Source organism: Panthera leo, chromosome F3 (genome assembly GCF_018350215.1).
Source record: "Panthera leo isolate Ple1 chromosome F3, P.leo_Ple1_pat1.1, whole genome shotgun sequence".
Classification (NCBI taxonomy): domain Eukaryota; kingdom Metazoa; phylum Chordata; class Mammalia; order Carnivora; family Felidae; genus Panthera; species Panthera leo.
Genome location: NC_056696.1, coordinates 40,286,641 through 40,308,376, shown reverse-complemented (window position 1 = coordinate 40,308,376; position 21,736 = coordinate 40,286,641). Strand labels below are relative to the sequence as shown.

The window sequence follows — 21,736 nt, the reverse complement described above, 5'->3', positions numbered from 1 at the left end:
AAGCCCTGGGCGTGGGGGGGCGGGGGAACGCGCTTCAGCGGTCCTCACAGCCCCCTCGAACAACCCAGCTGCCTGTCTGAGGACAACCATCATTCTTGACTGGAGGTTCTACCTTGTGTCTGACATTCTGTATCAGTTTTAGTCCTTTCCCAGTGAGGAGGACTTGCCACCTGGCTCTGGGGGTCATGGAAAAGACCCACTTTGCAGATGTCCTTACTGAGGCCTGCTGAGCCTGCATCCTGTACAAGGCCACTCGGCCCATTAGAAGCAGCCAGTAGCTTGGAAGACGTCTTTACCCACAGCATCACTTTACGTGCAGCTGCAGATAAGCCCTTCCCCCTGCCCGCCAGACCCCTGGCCCAGAGACTCATGAAGTGTCTTAGAGGTTGCCATCTGCCCCCCAGTACTGCTCCCAGCCTGCCTTCTCAGGCCTGGGCCTCTGGCACCTGCTTTATCAGGATTCTTAAGAGGGACAGCTGGTTTATGTTACATGCCTGCTCCCTCCTCTGTTCCCTGCATATCTGTTCTGGTTTTAAATAGCTTATCTGAGCAGCTGGACAACCACATGGGCTTATATGGCGTGGGGTGCATGTTCCTTTAGTCCTGTCCCTGGCACCTGCCAAAATAGCAGCCAACACCCCCCGCGCCCCCGCTGTGTCTCCCGCTGCACATTCCTCCCACCGCAGGGCTTGGCTTACAAGGCCCCAGCCCACAGGCCCGCTTAAAGCCCTCTCCATCCCCTGCCCTCACCCAGTCCCTGCTGAGGCAGAGCAGATACCTCGGGATCTGTCGGCAGCTCCTGGTTTGAGGTAAGACCCGGGTGCGGCTCGAGATGGGGAGAGCAGAGAGGAGAGGAAAGATGTCCTGCAGCCTGGCACTTGTATCCAGAGTCTGCCTGCGTCCTCGGGGAGTGGACGTCAGAGTCCCTAGCGGCCCACGTTCCCTCTGAGAAGAGGCCACGCTTTACAGGGGTGTCACAGGGATGAGGTTCCAAGACTAGCACAGTAGGGCAGTATGTTAGAAATGTTAGACTTGGATTTGAGTCCCAGATCTGCCACTAAAGATACTGTATCGCTGGCAGGTCTTGGGTAAGTGCCTTTCCCTCCCTGGGCCTCAATTTCCTCATCTGTAGAGTGGGGGAGACAATTGCTAGGTCTCTGTCTGCTCTACAGACAGTGAAGCTCTAACCAACAGGAACTCCCCCAGATTGCTCAGTCCCGCCCCTCACCTCCAGGCCCAGGGCCCCCTAAACCTTTCCAGGCAGGTCCTTCTTGACTCCCAGAGAGCAGAGCAAGACTGCAGTCATGTCAATCAGAATAGTCCCGGTGGTGAAATTCACATCTCCAGGAATTCAGAAACTGTCTTGTAAGCGCTGAGGAGGAGCCCACGTCCGGAGGTAGGCAGGGACCGGGGGAGCACCTCTGTGAACAGACATGTGACGTTCATCTGCCTTCCACCAGGACCACCCTCCTCCCCAGAGAGAAAGCCCTGCGAAGTAGCATTTGGGGGGGCTGATGGGGGAGAGACCCCAGTGAGAGATCCTTCTATGGGGTGTGAACCCAGCTCCAGGGGTTAGAGTCCAGCTGCCCCCTGGCCCCCCGTGGACCCTTGACCCACCCCATCCCAACATGCCCTGTAGGGACAGACCTCGCTCAGGGTCTGGGAGTGGCAGAGAAAGGATATTCCCTTGACTTCCAGCTTCTCCTGGGCCGAATGAGGAAACATCTAGGGAAGGGGTGGCCTAGCGTGTAAGGAGTGTCAATGCACATTCCAGGCCTACTGCAGCTGGGAAGCCATCTGACCTCCAGAATTCCTCCTCTGACCCATGTCTCGTAGGGCAAGCCCTCTCCGGGCAGAAGAGGAATCTGAGAGGATCGGGTTGCCTGCTGGCCCCCCTCAACCCTGTCCCCTAGCTCTCCTGGTGGGCTGACAGCTGCAGGCTTGGGAGGATTCCAGCTGGATGTTGGGGACAAGGGCTGAGGGATGGGGCCCACATTCCTCAGAAACTCAGAGACTTGTTTCTGTGAGACTAGAACTTGAAGCTCATCTATTTTATAGATAGGTTAGGAGAAGCCTAGAGAGATGAAATGAGTTAGCTACGGTCACACCGCAAGAACTGGGGTTAAACCCAGGTTGTCTTTTTTTAAGTAATCTTTAGGCCCAGTGCGGGGCTTGAACTCATGACCCTGAGATCAAGAGTCTCAGGCTCTACAGACTGAGCCAGCCAGGTGCCCCTGAACCCAGACCTTTTGACCTCACGGCCAGTGTTCTTTCTGCCCTGTACTGTTTTTGCTTTACTCCCCAAGAAAGGTGACCCTGATCTCTTGGCTGTAAGGGAGTTTGGCTAGAAAGCTGTCTGTGGAAGCAGGTGAGGGTTTGGGTGTGAGGACACAGCTGCTCCAGGTCATTCTCACTCCTGGCCCTGCCAGGTTCCTGATTATGTCTCATTCCAGAGCCCCGGCCTCGGCCTATCGCCTTCCCCTTCATCAGTCTTGCCTTCGGGCAATTGGCTTGCCTGCTGTCCTCTTGGTTGAAAGCCCTCCCCTACTCTCCATGGTCAGTGTGCTATTTTTGGGAGTTGGATGGTGCTCCCAGGAGCAGGGAGAGGGCTCCAAGCTGCTCTTTCTTCCTCTGAGCCCAGAGCCCTGCCAGCAAGAGGGAGGGCGAGAGAGGGGAGAAAGCTAGAGGCCACATGCCCCAGGCTGGCATGCGTAGCCCCTGTGAGAAACTTCTCTGTCCTCCCTGAGGTGACAGATTCCTCCCAGGATTCTCTTCCTGCCTACTGTCCTGGGGCTTGGGGCAGTGCATATCTGGGGTGAGGGGGCTATTCTCTTTGGCCACTCTCATCTGAAGACCCATTTTGGAGATGCTCTGGCGTTTGGGTCTTTCTTTAGCAGAATGAGGTTCCATCCCCGGCATGATACTGTATGCATCTGACATCTCTTCCCACCCGCCTCCATCCAAATGGAGCCAAAAAGTGGCTCAGAGTTTCTGTCCAAAGCTTCTGTGTAAACCCTCCCTCACTTGCCCCCACCCTGCGCCAGCAGAGGGAGCTAGAGAGGGGCCTGCCTCGCTACAGCCATGCTTGTCCTGAACCCGGCAGGACCCCGGGATATTGGGAGCAGGTTCAGATAAGTAGCCAGCCGGCCGGCGGCTGAAGCGGGCATTGGGTCTGAAGGGTTCTCTACTCAGAGGGGGAGTTGGGTGCAGAGAATCCTTCAAATCCCTCAGCCCGAAAGCAGCTGACGTCACCCCACCCCATCAGAACAGGGACTCACTGGATGTCATCAGGTGGGTGCCTGGGGCGCCACTCCAGTAGGATGTGCAGGGAGAGGCGGAGAGGGCAGTGAGCGGTGCCCTCCCTCTGCCCCTGTCACCTGTGGCTTGAGTCAGAAGTTGGTGGCTGGATGCAGGTGGGACAGCAGACAGGGGCCCAGGAGAAGCCTCACTGAGGGTGGCCGTGTCCTTTGTTCTGATTCTACTCCTGCCTCACTGTAGGCTCACCCTCACATCACCTTATCCCTTTTCTCGCTCAGGAAGATTGAGAGCTCTCATGCTGTACAACTCTGCGGGGCCGCCGTTCACGCTTCAGCCAATGTGAATGGTGCCCCCGGGGCTGTACACGCATGTGGCCCGGGAGGGTTGGGTTATAACGGTTATTAGTCAGAGGTCTGCTCTGGGCCAGGCACTTTATACGAGCTCTGAGCCTCCCAGAGGAGGAGCCATTTCACAGAAGAGCTGAGGTGTAGGGAGGTTAAGTGACCTTTCCAAGGTCACAGGCAAACGTGAGGTGGAGCCAGGATTCAAAACCAGATTTGTCTCCCGTCTCCCTGTGGCTTCTCCCTGCAATTGCACGGAAACAAAACCTCACACTGCCTAATGCCTTCCAATTTCCTTAATGTCGATTTACTCCTCATAAAGATCCTTGGGTAGCCAGGATGTGTACGGTCTATCTCCAGGGTACAGAGAAAGAACTGCCCTTCAGAGACGTTAAACAAAGACTTGCCCAAACGCACTCAGCAAGATGATGGAAGAGGGTTGGAATATCGATTGTCCGTTCCTATCCCAGTTAAGGGTGCATCTCAAAATGAGCTCTCCAGGCAGACATTATTTAATTGGAATTTTTTTTTAATTTTTTTTAACGTTTATTTATTTTTGAACCAGAGAGAGACAGAGCATGAATGGGGGAGGGTCACAGAGAGAGGGAGACACAGAATCTGAAACAGGCTCCAAGCTGTCAGCACAGAGCCCGACGCGGGGCTTGAACCCACGGACCGTGAGATCATGACCTGAGCCGAAGTCGGACGCCTAACCGACCAAGCCACCCAGGCGCCCCTTAATTGGAATTTTTATTGATCAGTAGTAGATTAACATGCAATCCTAAGAAGTGATACAGTTCCCTTGCACACTTTGCCCAGTTCCCCTCAATGGTATATTTGCACATCTATGGTACAGGTCACAACTAGGATATGGGCATTTGCTAGAAGCCATAATCTGACGCAGATTTCCCCGGCTCTACTCGGACCAGGTGTGTGTGTGTGTGTGTGTGTGTGTGTGTGTGTGTGAAATTCAGTATGGCTTTAATCTGTGTCGGTTCATGTGTTCATCACCACACTCCAGACACTAAAATGTTCCAAAACCACAAAAATCCTGTGCACCTTTTTAAAAATTGTTAAGTCACCTCTACACCCAATGTGGGGCTTGAACTCATGATCCCAAGGTAAGAGTCACATGCTCCTCCAACTGAGCCAGCCAGGTGCCCCTCCTGTGTGCTTTGGGTCAGCACGCCCACCTGTCCTCCCCTTCCACCCCCTACAACCACCGATCTCTTCTCCATTTCTGTAACTTTGCCATTTCAAGAACGTCATATAAATGATATCATATCACTTGGCCTTTTCCTCCTCGGTGAGAGTAATTCCCTAGAGATTCATCCAAGGTGTCCTGGGTATCATGCCTTGTTCCTTTCCATCACCAAGAAGTACTCCACGCTATGGATGTGCCACAGTCCATGTACCCACTCTCCCAGGGGAACGTTCTGCAGTGATGAGCAAACTACAGGGGGACGCGTTGCACAGCTTTGCTGCCCTGAATGCTTGGCAAGGTCGTGGGCAGGAAAGGTTGAGCAACTATAGAAACATTGTTTTGAGAGTTACAATGATTTGCACCAGAGCAGGGAAGTTCCAAACAGTTTATCTGTTGCAGAACAATGAGTGAAATGGACATCGTCAGTTGCCCTTGAGGTGAATGGGTGAAATGGACATTGGACCCGTTGCCCTTGAGGTGATGTGGGATTGTTATCCCCCCTTGACAGAAGGAGAAGCAGGCTCCTGGCTGCAGGTCACAGGCTGATGAGGGGCAGGGCTAGCATCACCTCCCCATGTCTCAGGCAGTAGCCTGAGGCTAAGCTCTTCTCAGAGCTGAGGAGGGCTCGGATTCCCCTTCTGCCCATACTGACATTTTTCTCTTTCCGGAGGGAGAGCGGAGACCATGTCTGACGTGGAAGAGGTGGGGGAAGAGTACGAGGAGTGAGTATCTGGAGCATCCTGTCTGGGGTGCTGACCCCTCCCTACCCTGCCCTACCCCCCCCCCCCCCCCCATGAGCCACCTGGGATAGGGAGGGGAGTGGCTGTGCCGGTTCTGGGGAAGTGTTCTGCTGCGGACCCCGGGTTGGCCACAGGCTGGGAGACTTCTGGAAATAGAGATGCTCGGGTCTCAGGGTCAGCTGGGGGTCCTGTCTGGCTCAGAGACTAGGAGGCAGAGGAGCTTCGAAGCTGTGTCTCCTGAAAACAGATCCAGAGCCGTTCAGTGACTGTCTCGAGGCTGCAGAGCTGCTCATGCCCCATGAAACCCAAATCAGAGCTCACTGTTAGCACTTCATCTTGGAACCATACTCCTCCTGGAGTGCCCCGCCCACCGCCCTGCCTGGGAAACCCTGGGGGTGGGACACTGGCAGCCGGTCTCACAATGATCTCCTGGGAGTGGTGCTCACCAGGGAGCCTGCAGAGGCATCAGGATGCAGAATGCCTGCCCTCAAAGTGTGTGCTCTCCTGTGGATGTTAAGATGTTACATGTTGGAAACAATTAGCCAAGAGGGGTTACCTGGGTAGGATTTGGATAGCGAAGGGCAAGAGCGGGGGAAGGGCATTCTAGGGGATAGCTTGGCAACGCTCAGAGCGGGGAGAGAGTGGTAAGCGGGCAGACGCTGGAGAGAGCAAGCTGGCCCAGGCAGAGGTTTGCTGGGGACAGTGGTGGGTAACCCTGGAGGAGAAGGCTGAGTCAGGTTAGGGGGTGCCTTTATAGGTGGGCAGAGGGGGGGTGAGCCTCATTAGGCAATGAGGGAAATAAAGAGCGGAGTCATCTTCGGGAAAAGGCCAGTGTGTGCGTGTGGTGTGTGTGAGATGTGCTATTGACAACGTGTCCTTCTGCCCGGCAGGGAGCAGGAAGGTAAGCACACGCCTGTGTACTCATGTGGATGGAGGGCAGCGTGGTTGGAAACTGACCCGCCTCTTGTCTCCTCTCTTATGGCCGTGGTCTTCTCTCCTGAGCAGAAGAAGCCGCAGAAGGTATGGAGCTCGGGCAGAGGGAGGGCCGGGAAGGGGAGATCCCAGGAATCCAATATTCTGGGGGCCCTGGGAAAACAGCTTGTCTGTGCCCGCCCCTCACTCCCAGCTGAGCAAAGACCCTTCAGCAGCCATGGCCCCTGGATGGGAATCGTTCCAGCCTCGGTTGCTCAGGTCTCAGGCAAAAGGTTTAAACCTGTCTCCTTTGTCTGTCATTTTTTTCAAACAGAATCACCCCTTTTTCTAATTAATTACGTGTGATTTTTTTTTCTCTATTTGTTTTACCATGAAAAGTTTTAAATGCATGTAACAGTAGCAAAATAGAATAACGCCCTCCCCTCCCTCACCATGCACCCATCACCCGGCTTCAGCAGTCCTCAGCTATGGCCAATCTTTTTTCACCTATGCTTCATCTCCCCTCAGTTATTTTTATAAAAGTTTGTTTTATTTTATTATTATTATTTTTTAATGTTTATTTTTGAGAGAGAGAGAGAGAGAGAGAGAGAGACAGAGCATGAGTCGGGGAGGGGCAGAGAGACAGGGAGACACAGAGTCCGAAGCAGACTCCAGGCTCAGAGTTGTCAGCACAGAGTCTGACACGGGGCTCGAACTCATGAGCCATGAGATCATGACCTGAGCCGAAATCAAAAGTCAGTTAACCGCTTAACCCAGGGAGCCGTGCAGGCACCCTTCCCCTCAGTTATTTTAGAGCAGACATCACAAATCATCCCCAGACATCATATATTTCATGCTTAAATAGTTCAGTAGGTACTTAAGCCCTAAAAGATAAGCGCTACTTAAAAAGAGAAGACGTAACCATTGCACCATTATCACACCTAAATGCATTCAATTTAATAATATTTCAGAATGAGATTATAAAACTGTTCAGTTATCTGAAACATTTTATTTAAACACGAAGACATCATTACACCTTGGAAAGTCCCTTCTGACCCATAGACCCGTTCCTACTCTGATCTGTTCTCACATTTCTCCTCAGCTTTGTGCCTCATATCTCACGCGAGAACACCCTAACCTTTCTCCCTTCCTGAGTGCTTGACACACCGACGTGATTACGAGGCCTCACTCCAGTCCCCACCCAGGCCCCAAGTGGCCCAGAGGAGCCCTCAGACCCCTCAGGCTTCTGCAGGCCTGGCAGCTTGCATCCTGCCCCTTAGAGGCTCAGCAAATTCTCACAACTCTCATTTAAGGCTGCTCCAGGGTGCCTGGCCAAAGAGTAGACACATGAGAAACTCACAGGGGAAACCGAGAGGGGCCATGGGCGTCGCTTTGGTTTTCCAGGAACACCAGATACTTTAGAAGCTATTTGAACTATGTTGTGAATTTAAAAAATCTAGCTGGCTCCACTTTTCTGCTGCGTGACCCGCATAAACTCTCGATGTGGTAGGTTTTCCTTCGCTTTGGAGGCTTGGCCAGCTTGTGAATTTTAGGGGGCGATATTTGAGATACAGACCTTTGGATCTGGGGCTCATCTGCCTGCTACACACAGTGGGATTTGGCTGTGAATTAGCAAAACGGTTCTGCACTGTGATGGTGGACTGAGCTCCATGTATCACCTTGCTCGAAGGGACTCTACCCGCCTCCCTCATAGCTAAGTCCCTGGCTATACATGACCAAGAAAGAGCAAGGTCTACATGGATGACCACTCAGCCTGCAGAATGGACGATGCCCTGTCTCTTCTTCCAGTAGAGAAAGGGTGCACTCTGCTGTGAGCTGTTTCTTTGGGCAGGTGTTTGCATACCATGGGCTGGTCTGTTTCCTCAGTGTGATAATGCCGTGCCTTCCTTAGATGGGGCTGCTTCCTTGAAAGACACCAACAAAACTGCCCTGTGCCAGGCTCTCCACTGGGGCTCTCAGAACTGTGAGTCCTGGAAATTGGAGATGTTTTGTGGGATACCTGAGGGGCTCATTCAGGGTAGGAACACGGGAGAAGTTTGACAGCCGGGAATTGTTCCCACTCTCTGCTCTTCGGGGCCTCTGTCCTCGTGTCTAGAGAGGGAGGAGATGGCCCGATACCGTCATTTACGGAGTGCTTCCCACTGCCAGGCAGCTGGTGGGTGCTCTATGCCTGCTAGATCATGGCGGAGACCTGAGGATCATTCTTTCCATTATACTGACAAGGCGCCTGGGAATCGATTTGCCTCAGTTGCTAGAAGTAGTGATTCAGGACTTGGAACCGGAGCTTAATTCCAAAGCCCGTGCCCAGAACCGTGCGCTGTCTCCCTGCTCCTGTCCCCGTCCTTCTGCTCCCAGACTAACCTGTCTCGCTTCTCCCCTTTGCCGCGGCCACTCCCTGACCCTCAGAAGAGGAGGACTGGAGAGAGGACGAAGACGGTAGTACAGCTTTTACTTTCCTGTGCTTTCTGCTCCCTGCTGTCCTGAGCCTGGCTGCCGTGGACGGGCCCTGTTCTGTGGCAGAGCGGGGTGGGCCGGGCGGGGGGGAGGGACAGGTGTGGAGTGGGTCAGTCACCTCCTCTCAGCCTCACAAGGGCCAGGCCGCTGCTCCTTTCCTCTGGTTTCTGATCTTTCTCCTGGGCTGGGCGGTGGGAAGAACCCAGGCTGGCTTGTCCCCTGGCCTGCTCCGAATGTGGCCACAGAAGGCGACTAATGTCTGGAATGAGTGGCCTTTCTCTGCCCCCGCTGCTGATGCTGGGCCCTCCCTCTGAAGTGGACAGGACCCAGGCAGGGTGGCCAGGGTGTGAGGGACCTGGCGACAGAGCGATCTGAAGAGCAGCTGGGGGAACTGGAAATAGCCAGGGCAGAAAGGACATGACGTCAGCCTTCAAATGTGCGCTGCTGTGGGGTGGGGGTGGGGGGCCGGGACTTGTTTCCAGCCCCTAGGGGTGGGACTAGGGCAAGGGAGACAGACTTGGGCTGAAGTTGAGAAAGAACTTTCTAATAGTGATGTCTCAAGATGTAGTGAGGAGGCCGGGAGCGCCTCATTGAGCGTGTTGCATGGGCAGGGGGTATTCTACAGAGAATTGACACATTAGATGGGGTGGGGACAGGGGTTAACAAGATGGCCTGAAGAGGACCCCACACCTGGTCATAGTCTTGCTGGCCAGCCTTCTATTCTTGCCCCTTCTGGAAGGATCTTCTTTGAGGTAAGGCTCCTGTGGGGATCAAAGAAGAGGCATCCCCGGGCCCAGACTAGGAAAAGAAGAGAACAGAGTGACTGGGGGCCAACATTTCTTTCGTGATGGCCTCTCTCTGTCCCTTCCTGAGGCTTTCTCCTCTCCCTCTGCCAGGAGGCCACCACTTGTCAGCCCATCAGCCAGTGAACATGACCAGATGCCTCCTACGGGCAGAGCCATGAGCCTGGCGTCATCCTGTCTGATCTGTCTACTCCAAGTGCCTGACTTGGGTGGGGTCCATATCCTGCCAAGCAAAGGGATGAAAATAGAAGAATCCTACCAACTCTCTGGGCAGTACAAATGTCTACACAGTGGGCACCTCATCTACCCTCCCACTGTCTTGCTGTTTGGGTTTCTTTGGGATACAGATGAAGGGTCCCTAGAGTTACCGAGTCAAGGACAGGAGCTTCCCCAACACCTCATCTTAAGCAGGATACATCCTGTGGTGTCAGATCACTGGGTGGAACATTGGGGGTGGAAAGTTGGGGAACAGGGTGGAGTTGTATTGCCAGGGAGGCTGTTGGGCAAAGGTGCTGAGTGAGGCAGAAATAGCTAGCCACCAGACCTTCCCACCCCCCACAATGAGTGTTTCTGGGCCTGCAAGCCCTTCTCTGCTGGTACCAACAGCACCCCCCCCCCCGCACCCTAACACGCTCCTACCCCAGACTTCTGGCCCTCCCAGTGGCCTTCACATACAGAACAGGTCTCCATGCTCAGAAAGGCCTGCTTGCAATTCCCAAACTCCCAGAGAGACAGGTCTAGAACAAAAGCACTCTCCACAAGCTTGATCATGCCCTTCTGTCATGGTTTACCAGGGTCTGTTGTCACTACTGAACTTTGCTAGAATATGGCAAAGGCAGCCATAGGCAGTATATAAATGAGTGGATGTGGCTGTGTTCCAATAAAACTTTATTTACAGAAGCAGTCTGGGGGCCAGATTTGGCCCTTGGGTCATAGTTTGCCAACTTCTGGTTTAAACCAAGAACGGAGCAGCCCCTTGTCATTCATATTGGTGACTCCAACATTCCTCTGGATCCTGGATGTTGCTGACCTCCATCCCCACCCCTCTCTGATCTGGGTTCTGCCTGCTAGCCTAAGTAAGGCCTGGGTGTTCACTGTTTCTGGCTCACTTCTCCAGAGCAGGAAGAGGCAGCAGAAGAAGAGGCTGAAGGTGAGGCTGAGACTGAGGAGACCAATGTAGAAGGTAAGGCCCTGTCTGGGGTGAGGGGGGGCTTGCTCATGGTGTTGGGGGCGGGGTGGCAGGAGCCCCCAGAGGCACTCCTATGACCGTGAGAAATCCACCTGGAACCTGCTTTCCAACCTATGCAATAGTACATCCTGCCTGGGCTGGGATTCAGCCCCCAGTTGTTCGATCAATGAACCTTGACTGTGAGCTCCTTTCGTGTCAGGCAGAGCCTTGGGCCCGGGGGCATGTGTGCCAATAGACATCCCCTGAGCCCAGGAGCCAGCAGGGTGCACTTTGGTTAGGACCTGTCTGTGGGGGAGACTCTGGAAGGGGGGGACTTGGGTCTAGAACAAGGATCTTTGCTAATTTCTCCCGTTCTGTTTAGGAGACGGACAAGAAGAGGAGGCTAAAGAAACTGAAGGTGAGGACTGTTGGACATCAAGAGAGAGGTATTGGGGCATCGAGGGAGCCTCTCCAAGCAGCTTTAGGGGAGACTGACCACAGGGCTCCCTCCAGGGAGGTGGGCGAGGAGGGGTTCAGGGGAGGAGAGGACAGAGTTGATGACCATGCAGGTTTGGGGTCTTGGCCTTCAAACCTCTGTCCCCCTCGTTCCAGAGAAGCTGTCTGGGTGGTGCCTGTGGGAGAGGGGACCAGTGTCCAGTCCCCAATCTGGACAGGGCCCCAGAAGTCGCCTACACATACAAGGCTCCTGGAGCTCAGGCAAAACCACTCGTAAGGTGTGGTGTCTATAGGATGAAATCCCAAGATGTAGATGGCCCATGTGGGGGGGTCACTGCAGTGGTCATTGTCATGTTGCAGCCTTTACCAAGGGTGCATTGGCTCTGGAGGGGAGGGGCAGCCAGCTGGGTCTTGAAATCATGCCCCCTGGCATGGTCCCCTGGAGGCCAGGAAGTCCAGGGAGCAACCAAGTAGGCCCGGAGGGGACTCTCGGGCCAGGATATCCCGGGGACAGTGCCCAGAACCGGTGAATGAGAGAAGGCTTTGGAGTTTCACTCTGGGAGGGTGTTCTTCCTGTCAGGACCCAGCTGTCCCCTGAGATGACCCCCTGGGAGCCACTATGGGAGAAGGAGTGTGGGGTCTGTGGCTCTGCTGCTTTAATTCTTCGCGATGCTCCTGGAACCGGGGATCCCCAGGGCTGGAAGGAACTCATTGTGCAGATGGAGAAACAGAGGCGCATGGGTGCCCAGCTTATCAGGGGCAGAGCTGGGACCAGATCTGGGGCCTTCTGACCCTGTGGCTGTGTGCTTCTCTCCTCCCCAGATGGCCCAGTGGAGGAGTCCAAACCAAAGCCCAGGTGAGCGGGACACACTTGTGGTGAAGCCCTGGGAGGAGAAGGCCAGTGAGGAAGGACAGGAGTGCAGTGTGATACAGTGGGCATGGGCCGGGGGGTGCAGCAGGCACCTGTATGGTTGTACAGGTTGTGTACTGCACAAGAGTCGGCCCGAGGAGTGGGGGGGCTGCAATCCACCTCACGCTCCATTACCAATTGCGTACCCCGGCATGGAAAGCACTGTGTTCACCCAGAGGTGAAGGGGTGGACTAGTTGTGGCCCTGGATGGATAGCCTCTCCTGTCTCACGGCACGGCTGAAGTGGGACCTGAAGGAAGAGGGACGGAAATCTGGGGGAGCCAAGCAGTGACAGCGTGCCAGCCTGGCTGGCTTCAAAGTGTCACAAAGGGGCGGGGCAGGACGGCCTGGTGCCGCAAAATGAAACCACCTGGAAGCCGCCGGGGTGGGTGTCAGGTGGAGAGGGGGCCAGGGAGGCTCTCCCTTTCGGTGACGCCAAACCTGTCGCAGATGCCGCCTCAGCACAGTCGCAGGCTGCTCCCCAAGTTGGGACCCCCCCCACCCCAACACCAGCCCCAGAGACAATCCCAGCCCCGTTCATTTGTCCCGCACCTTTCCCTTTCCCGGCCACTTGTACGGATGGCAGTATCTCATTTCGGCCCCTCACTGAGGGCAAACGGGGAAACTGAGGAGCCCACTGGACCTGGTGTCACAAAGCAAGTATGTGTTGGGGCGGGGACCAAACCCCAGGATGCCAGGGGTTCACGGGCCAGCCGTGGGAATTCGGAGTCGAACTCACGCGCCATAGCTTCTGTGACGTCCCCGTTGCATGGTCCGGAGTGAGTCATTCCCTGAGCCTCCGTTTTCTTCAGTGAGATTGGGGGGTCTCTGCGTCAGGGGTGTATCAGGGGGATAAAACGAGAGGGCGCACGTGAAAGGGCTGCGGTGTGCCCACGTGCCGAGAGGTGCTGTCGTTGGCGGGGAGCTGTCATTGTTGCCGCCCGGCCGAGTGTCTGCAGGAAGGAGAAGGGCCCCTCCTGTGCTGGCCACCCAGAGCCCCTTGGGTCCGGGATGGGGTTGACATTCACGGATTCCCTCCTCTTCTCTCCAACAGGCCATTCATGCCCAACCTGGTGCCACCCAAGATCCCCGATGGGGAGAGAGTAGACTTTGATGTGAGTGTGCCTGCGGGGGTAACGGGCCTGGGCTGGGAGAGAGAGGCCGTGTGAGCTGGGGGGCCGGCAGGTGGAGGGCGCAGGCAGGATGGTGCTCGGCACAGGCCCGGCAGGGCCTCATCCTGGGTTCGGGCCACGGTGGCCCCTTCCCCGGCCAGGCCCCCGCCCTGCCCATCCCTCCTGCATCGCGGAGGGTGGCATCTACCCAACCACTTCTTCCCTGGACCCATGGGCCTGGCAGCCTCTGAGCCCGGCTGTGCCTTCGCAGGATATCCACCGGAAGCGCATGGAGAAGGATCTGAATGAGCTACAGACGCTGATCGAGGCTCACTTTGAGAACAGGAAGAAAGAGGAAGAGGAGCTCATTTCCCTCAAAGACAGGATTGTGCGTGTCCAGCCTCCTGTGGCAATGCCCCCAGAGACCCCGCTCCGTCCACCCTCTTTGTTAGGCCCCACCTCCTCTGGACCGCCTTCGGGGTGGGGGGGGCCCTTACTCTGCTGCACATGGGCTCTCCATCAGGATCCCAGCGGCCAGGAGCCACTCTTGAGGCCCTGCACTGTGGTTTCTTGGGTCCCTGCCTTCTGTCCCCACCAGACCGGACCATTCTTGGCAGCCAGAGCTGCTGATGGTCTCCGGGTGCCCCAGGCCTTGGCTGGGGGGCGACGAGTCAAATCCCTGTTGTCCCACCTCTGCCCCCCACTCCCTCCCGCTGGGAGCTCCCCCCACGAATGCAGGGAAGATGAGTGTGGCCTCTACAGTCCCGAATCATAACCAGGGGGGGTTATTTTGACTCGTTTGTTTTTCGCTCCACCAGACTCGCTGCTGTGTTTGTGGCACCGCTGTGCGGCCCTGGCTGGCAGCTGAGGGTCTGGCCATCTGTCCGTGAACACAAGAGCAGCTGCTGGGGCTGGGGCCGGGGCGGGGCCAGGGGCACAGCACTCGTGGGAGACAGGAAAAGTCCGCCTGACGTTTTTCAAATCGTTGAGGACAACCCCACGATGAGTAATGCTCCTCGTGGGGCATCCGCACACGCCTGCTGTGGGCTATCTTTATTCAGCCAGGGCATTCTGAGCTGGTGCACCTGTCAAGGCGCTCTGTGTCCAGGGAACTGGCAGAGTAGAAGCCCTTGGAGGAAGGGCACTCACTGCCCTGAGCTCCCGAGGGGAAAATCCCCTGTGCGTTTTCTTGCCACCTCTTTCCCTGGTTGGTCCCTGTACCTTTGGGGACACCTCCTCCATATGCACGCACTGGGCAGGCTGTGCCCCTCTCCCCATAGGAGAAGCGACGGGCTGAGCGGGCCGAGCAGCAGCGCATCCGGAATGAGCGGGAGAAGGAACGTCAGGCTCGCCTGGCAGTGAGTGACCCCTAGTCCACGGCCCACAGAAGCCCCCAGCGGGCCCCCAGCTCCTTCCAGGCCCCCAGGCCCCTCCCTAGTCATTCACATTGATTCAGTCAACGAGCCCCTGGTGAGTGCTGGGCACTGTTTGGAATCTCATAATAAGCAGTAACTGAGACCGAAATGTCTGGGTTTTCATGAACTTAATATTTTACAAGACTCTCTGTCCAGCAGTTCCACTTCTGGGTATTTACCAGAAGAAGATGCAAACACTGATTCAAAAAGGCATCTGCGCTCCATTCACTGTGGCATTGTTTACAGGAGCTAAGACACGGAGGCAACATGTGTCTGCCGATGAAGGAAGGCATAAAAATATGTGTGTGTGCATGCTCATGCACACGCAGCGCCCCCCCGCCCCGCACTGGAATATTAGCCATAAAAAAGGAAGGGAATCTTGCCATTTGTGAAAACACGGATGGACCTGGAGAGAGCATTATGCTAAGTGAAACAATTCAGAGAAAGAAAAATACTGTCTAGTTTCACTTATATGTGGAATCTGAAACACAGCCAAACCAAAGCAAAACCAAAACGTCAAGCTCATAGATGCAGAGAACAGATTGGTGGTTGCCAGAGGCGGTGGGGGGGGGGGGGTAGGAAGGGGCCAAAAGGTACAAACTTCCATTATAAGGCAGCGAAGTCCTCTCCTGCCGTGTCCCTTCCCTGGTGCAGGCTCCCTGGGAACAGGGGGTCCCTTGGCCCTTTTCCTGTGCTGCTGCTGGAGGTTCTTCCAGAACAGCAGGCCTCCTGGGGTGGGGGTGGGGGGCTCCTTGCCTGAGGGGATGGTGAGATCATTCTTCACTCATTCATAAACAAGTCTTCGCTGCTCCTGTGTGTCAGGCCCCGTGCTGGGGGGCCCCTCAGGAAGCTTCTTGCGTGATGGAGAGAAAAGTTCTACTCACATGACCCATAAAGACCCCAGACCTCAGCCCAGCCTCAGGGGTTCATACCCTCACCCCTGATTTTCTCTCTTACTCCCCGCTGAAAATCAGGAAGAGAGAGCCCGACGGGAGGAGGAGGAGAACAGGAGAAAGGCTGAGGACGAGGCCCGGAAGAAGAAGGCTTTGTCCAACATGATGCACTTTGGGGGTTACATCCAGAAGGTAGGTCGGGCAGCAGCAGTGGTCTTCAGGGAGTCCTGGTATATGGGGAGGAAGGGGGTGTCCACAGACTTCAAGCTGGATCCCAGGAAGAAATTCCTACCTGTAAGTGAAAGGCCAAGGCCGCCTCCTGCCCACGCCCTGAGCTGGCGCTCTGCCTGCTGTGGCTTCCCCTAGGAGGGTCTTGCTGGAGGGGGGGCTGCAGGCAGCGGCCTCGAGTGTCAGCAGTGCCCCGGGAGCCCCCAGGGTTGATGGTGTGTCTGGAAGAGCCTTGTGCCCAGAGTGAGAGCTCTGGTTGGAGACTCAGACCTGCCACTTACAGTTGTGTGGCCTCAGGCAACCTCAGAGCCTCAGTTTCCTCATCTGTAAAATGGGCTTAATATCGTCTGCCCTGCCTGCTCTGAGATCAGATGGGCTAACATGGTGAGCATCTGTGTATCCCGCAGATGTGAGATGGTTTATTCCTGCAAACCTCCTCCATTCCTCATTTTTGTGTCCCACTCCTGCTCGACACTCCATTCTCAAGGGAGAAGAGGAAATATGAAACTGATTTTCTCTGTGCAGTGGAGGGATCAGAACATTTTCTTAGATTTCCACAGTCCCCCAGCTCAGAGCTAGCCCGGCCTGCCTGCCTCTGTCGCCACAGTGACCACACCAGCCAGACTTATGGCATGGCCCTGCTCTCAGAATAGTCCTAGTGAACAAGGTTGCCTGCAATGAGCGTCTGAATCACCTTCTCCTTCTCCCCCTTGTGTCTCTCTGCCTTTGCCGTGCCCTGCCCTCTCTCTCTATCTCTGCCCTGGTCTCGGTCTTTCTCTCTGGGTCTTTCTCTCATGGTGTCCTGGCTTTGCAGGCCCAGGTGGGTACCAAAACCTCTAACCCTTGTCCTCCTCATCGTTTTTGGGGGCTCGCTGGGAGGGGAATGCTGAGTGTGGAGAATGGGTTGGGCGGGAGGAGGGAGCCGGGAGAGAGATGGAAGAATTTGGAGAGGCAAAGAAATAATGGACTGAAGAGGTCCTCCTTGCCCCTGCCTCAGTTTCTCCGGGGTGGGGGGAGGCGGGGAGGAAATCCAGGCAGCTGATAGTGTGGGTGTTTCAGGAAGAAGAGGATAAGAACCTGGTCCTTCTGCAGGCTTTGCCTTGCTCCCCATTGGGTTTTGGGAGGGTTAGGGGAAAGGAGGGGGTGTTCCCTAGTTAACTCCCCCTGCTTGTCACTCTCTCCAGACGGAGCGGAAAAGCGGGAAGAGGCAGACGGAGCGGGAAAAGAAGAAGAAGATTCTGGCCGAGAGGAGGAAGGTGCTGGCCATTGACCACCTGAATGAAGATCAGCTGAGGTGGGGACTGGTGGTGCTCAGCCGACTGCGTGCACCTGCGCCAGCACGGGGGTCGGGGCATAGGGCAACTCTCATCGTGCACCACCAGGGGGCGCTGTTGCCTCACATATTCCGCCCCCCGCCCCCGCCAGGAATGTTTTGGTGCCACTGGAGTTGGGTGTGAGCCAGTCAAGCCATCTTTGTGCTTTGCCAATAGAGAAAGAGAACTGAGCAGGCGTCTAGCCCCTCTGAGCTTCTTACCCACCTGCACCCAGGTGGCGGGAAGGGGGATTGAATGATGCCCTACCCGCGCTGCGCCACCCCCCACCCCACATCCGGTCCTAAGCACCAGGTGCTGCTGTCTCTGCCTCCTGCTGAGTCAGGTGGGCTGGGGGTCCCCTTAGCAGGCCTGGAGGTGGGAAGGAGGGCTGGTGCCCTTGGAGGCTGGGTCAGATCCGGGATGAAGGTAGATGAGGGCCATTCCTTATTGTTCCTATCCCGCCCTGCATCCCCACTCTGGCCCCTGCAGGGAGAAGGCCAAGGAACTATGGCAGAGCATCTATAACCTGGAGGCAGAGAAGTTCGACCTGCAGGAGAAGTTCAAGCAGCAGAAATATGAAGTGAGCCTGCTCACCGGCCCCTCCCCCATCCCACACTCCTGTTTTGGATTGGGTCCCACATGGTTGCTGTCCATCAGGCCCCTTTCCCCTATCCCTGTCACCTCCTACCCTTGCCAACTCACACACACACCTGCCCTGGGGGTCTTGTCTCTGGCAGTGTTCAGCGTCCACCACTGGGCTGTTGCTTGCTGGAGAAGTCTGATGGTTCACTCGCTGGGGCCGAGCAAAGGCACGTTCCTGGCGTGCCAGCCCTGGGGGTCTCCCTCCCTTCTGTCCCCGAAGGCCTTGAGGCAGCAGCTCGGATGCCCTGGGTCAGGTGGGAGGACCAGGATGCACAAAGCCAGGCCTCTGGGTGGAGAGAGGGAGGCCTCGCCAGAGACGCAGCCACTTTCTCTCTCCCCATGTACCCTAGAGGCCCTGGTGTGGGCACAGCCGGCTGAGCCTCAAACTCACAGCTTTGAGGGGTCCCAGGTGCACGTACAGCGGCAAGAACTGGCTCAGTGAACGCCGGGCCCGCACACTTCCCCAGCACGGCCTCTCTGCCTAGAGGAGTTCAGCTTCCCTTTCCGGGCCCACTTTGCTGCTTTTCTTTTGTGCACGGGCCCCTCTTCTGAGCACAGCTCAGGCCCGGATGGCTACAGGGTCCCCTCCCACCCCCCAGTGCTGAGAGAGGCAATTTTGTGTGGTGGCACTGAGCGTGGACTTTGGAGCCACACTGCCTGGGTCCTATTTCTAGCCCTGCCCCTCACTAGCTGTGTGACCTTGGGCAAGTTACTCCTGCTTCCCTCTTTCCATTTCTCGTCTAAGTGACAAGGATGACCCCAGGACCTATTTCACAGGGTTATTGTGAGGCTTATAGAGATCATCGCAGTAATAAAAATAGTAGTAAAGTCTTCTGGGAATTGTTCTGAGCACTTGCCATGTGTTAAGTTATACCTCACAGTCATCCTGGGGGTTAATACTCGGGAAAGTGCTCATAGCGGAACAGAAAGTGGTGGGTACCCACTAAGTGCTCAGTAGGTATTAGCTGCTGTTACAGCCCCTATAGACCTGGGCCTTCCACTTTGCCTCTGGTTCCACATTTAACTCTGCACCTGGCCTACCGGGCTCAGATCTGGCCCAAGTACAGGGTGGTGAACTGCAGGCCTAGCACACGGGGGTGCCGTACCTCATGAACAACTGGGCAAGAGTGCCTGACAGGGGGCCTCAGGCCGGGCTGGGGCTGTTCAGAGGGCTTCCTGAGGCCCAGCCTGGCACCCGATTCTCAGAAAGCCTCCTTAGGCCTCTCGTCCTGAGCCCTCTGTGCCTCGGGGACCCCTCAGTGAGAGACCAGTAGGGCGGCCAGGAAGCCTCTCTCCTTGGCTTCTGCCTGTGGGACCTGGGCCCCTCTGGATGCCCGCCTGTTCTGACTTTCAGGGTATCGCTGCTCTGCTCCCCCTCCCCCCACCCTCTACCGCTGTGCTCAGCTGGCTTCCCCTTCGCCCCCAGCCACCTGAGACCTGAGCCAAATCAGCTCCAAAGTCACTCTTTCTCACTTACAGATCAATGTTCTCCGAAACAGGATCAACGATAACCAGAAAGTGTAAGTTTCTAGGTCCTTCCTTTCTTTACCCGGCCCTGCCCCCTCCATCCGTGTGTCCCCGCCATCCCACTCCTCCTCTGAGGGCTCTGGCTCCCACCCCTTCCTCCTCCCCTTCAGGGCGCGGGCTCCTGCTTGGTCACTGCCCAGTGGGGGATTTGTACAGGGCCGGGAGGTCTCACTCCAGCCCGAGGCTGCTGCCCTGCTCTATCTCTGGAAGCGGCTCCGGGCTGCCTCTCTCCACCCTTAGCATCGCTCACCTCCGCCCCCTCCCTGTGGAGGCCTGCTGCCCAGCCCTGTGTCCCCCTTCTGACTGGGCCCTGCTCCTTCTGCAGCTCCAAGACCCGTGGGAAGGCCAAAGTGACCGGGCGCTGGAAGTAGGGGCAGCAGTGTCCTTCACCAAAGATCCTCGCCGTGTCCCCGCCCTGCTTGCCCCCCAGCTTCTGGGCCCCCCCCCCTCCGACCCCCGGGCACTGCAGGTCGACTCAAGTCTGGAAACCAGGAGCTGGCCCGGCTGGAAGCTGCTGTTGGTGCCTGTACCCCCACATGCCCACGCGTGCCAGTAATAAAAGCCAACACACATCGCATGGCTTTCCTGTCAGCTCCCTTTCAGAGGGAGGGAAACTGAGGCGAGAGCCTGTCTCACAGGGAGACCCTAGGGGACATGGCCCCTCATAACTGCCACACTGAAAGGAGCCGCCTCCCCCCTGCTTCCGGAGGGGAGAGGGCGGCTGGCCCTGGGGAATGCAGGGCCCTCTCAGGGCCTGGGCCTCACAGACAGCAGAAGGGCTTGTGGCGCGAGCTGCTCTGAGTCACCGCGAGGCACACTGGGGGAAAGCGAGGAGCTGGGGGACAACCTTCCCGTGTGTGTGAGTCACTCCTTGGGAACAATGGAAGCCTCTTTGGATGGGCCTGTTTTCTTTCTCTTCCTGGCCAGGGACTAGGAAGCAGGCGTCTGTCTGAGGGGCAGGGAGCCCTTGAGGAAGGAAAGAGGGCCGGTTTTGTCAGGTAGCTTTTCAGGCAGCGATGAGCCTCTGGGAGGTGTGGGCTGGTCTGGGCGCTTGGCTTGCTTCCTTCCTGTGCAAACCGGGGACCCCAGGGTCCCTGAATCAGAAAAGACAGCATGGCGGCCTTGAGCCCAGTTGGCAGAAGGGAAACGATGTGGGATGAGAGCCACCTGACTCAACAGCTCCCTAGGGCACCCCCTTGCCTGGGGCACCCCCACGCCTCTGCTTCGGCTGCTCTCTTTGCCTGGAAGGCCTTCCCCCAATTCTCCACATGTCATCCACCCAAGGGAGCCCAGCCCCACTGTCCCTGGGAAGGCTTCCCATACTTTCCAGGCAGAGTGATTCATTACTCCTTGCTCTGAGCACCTCGGACCCTGATGTAACTGCCACCACAGTGACACCTCCCATACTACACCGTGTTCCCTGTGTGCCCGTAGCATCACACTCGGACTCTCAAGAAACAATCTAGACCCACTTATCCTGTGCCATGTGCCAAGCACTGCGATAGATGCCAAGACGTAGAGATGAGAAGGATATGGTTCCTGAGCCAACAAGGACCTTAGTTAGCCTGGAGTCTTGGCCTCATTTCTTATTCATTCACTCACTCATCCATCCATGCATCCATCCATCCGTCCATCCATCCATCCAATAAATGTCTCCTGAGAACCAGATATGTGCTAGGCACTGTGTTAGGCCTAGCCCAGTGGGAGAGAGGCCGCAAACAGAAGATTCCAGCTCAGTGTCACCGCAGGCAGGACAGTGGGTGCTGGGGAAGCCCAGACAAGAGCCACCCCACCTGGCATTGGTGAGCAGGAGGGCTTTCTGAAGGAGAGGGTTTCTACATGGAGTCTCAGTGGATGAGAAGAAAGTCAAGGACAGGGGCCAGGGATGGGAAGACAGAACAGCATATACAAAGCCCTAGAAGCAAGAGCTGGCTTAGTGTGTTTGAAGAGCCCCGGTTATCACAGAATCCAAGATCTTCTGGTGGGGAACAAGAAGGACCTCTGTAAGTGCCCAAAGGGCAGGAGGCAGGGCCTTAGGCCCACAGAGGGCTCCCATCATCGTCTCTGGGAGATCCACTGTGGCTCCGCCCTCCCTGCTACCAGAGACAGGGGCACTGAATCTAGAACTGAAAGGCTAGAATTTTCCAACTGCCAAATCTCCATGCGGGCTCCACCTCCTATGTCTCAGCCTCTTCTTGAGCCACAAGAGGGAATGATGGTGCAGGCCTGGGTCCTGCTTCCTGCACCCCCCCTCTCCCAACGGGGTCCTCGTGATCATGCCTCTGACCTCGCAGGCGTGGTCTCTCCTTTAAAGGCCATGCACCGACAGGGACATCGAGG

At 56.3% G+C, this 21,736-nt stretch overlaps 1 protein-coding gene across 4 annotated transcripts; it reads left to right on the top strand.

Annotated features, from left to right (window-relative positions):
• The first annotated feature begins 690 nt into the window (after positions 1–690).
• On the top strand, positions 691–19,973 carry TNNT2 (troponin T2, cardiac type). 4 transcript variants are annotated; one of them, XM_042925657.1, is made up of 17 exons: positions 691–809; positions 5,474–5,525; positions 6,434–6,444; positions 6,549–6,563; positions 8,883–8,912; positions 10,851–10,916; positions 11,284–11,319; positions 12,180–12,213; positions 13,321–13,381; positions 13,650–13,766; positions 14,659–14,736; positions 15,768–15,878; positions 16,729–16,734; positions 17,099–17,208; positions 17,717–17,807; positions 19,349–19,389; positions 19,722–19,973. In XM_042925657.1, the coding sequence occupies exons 2-17, from the start codon at positions 5,488–5,490 to the stop codon at positions 19,765–19,767; spliced, it is 891 nt and encodes a 296-aa protein (XP_042781591.1). In that variant the 5' UTR covers positions 691–809; positions 5,474–5,487; the 3' UTR covers positions 19,768–19,973. The 4 variants fall into 4 exon arrangements, with proteins under 4 accessions (XP_042781591.1, XP_042781590.1, XP_042781589.1 ...); XM_042925655.1 differs by lacking the exon at positions 8,883–8,912 and having other exon boundaries at positions 692–809; positions 5,478–5,525; XM_042925654.1 differs by lacking the exon at positions 8,883–8,912 and having other exon boundaries at positions 692–809.
• The last annotated feature ends 1,763 nt before the right edge of the window (positions 19,974–21,736 follow it).

What these genes read in the sequence shown, in the direction of transcription:
- TNNT2 (XM_042925657.1), top strand. Translation starts at nt 5,488, where the DNA reads ATGTCTGACGTGGAAGAGGTGGGGGAAGAGTACGAGGA. An exon ending in CTGGAGAGAGGACGAAGACG is followed by an intron (nt 8,913 to 10,850) that starts GTAGTACAGCTT and finishes TCACTTCTCCAG; the next exon opens with AGCAGGAAGAGGCAGCAGAA. An exon ending in TGAGGAGACCAATGTAGAAG is followed by an intron (nt 10,917 to 11,283) that starts GTAAGGCCCTGT and finishes CGTTCTGTTTAG; the next exon opens with GAGACGGACAAGAAGAGGAG.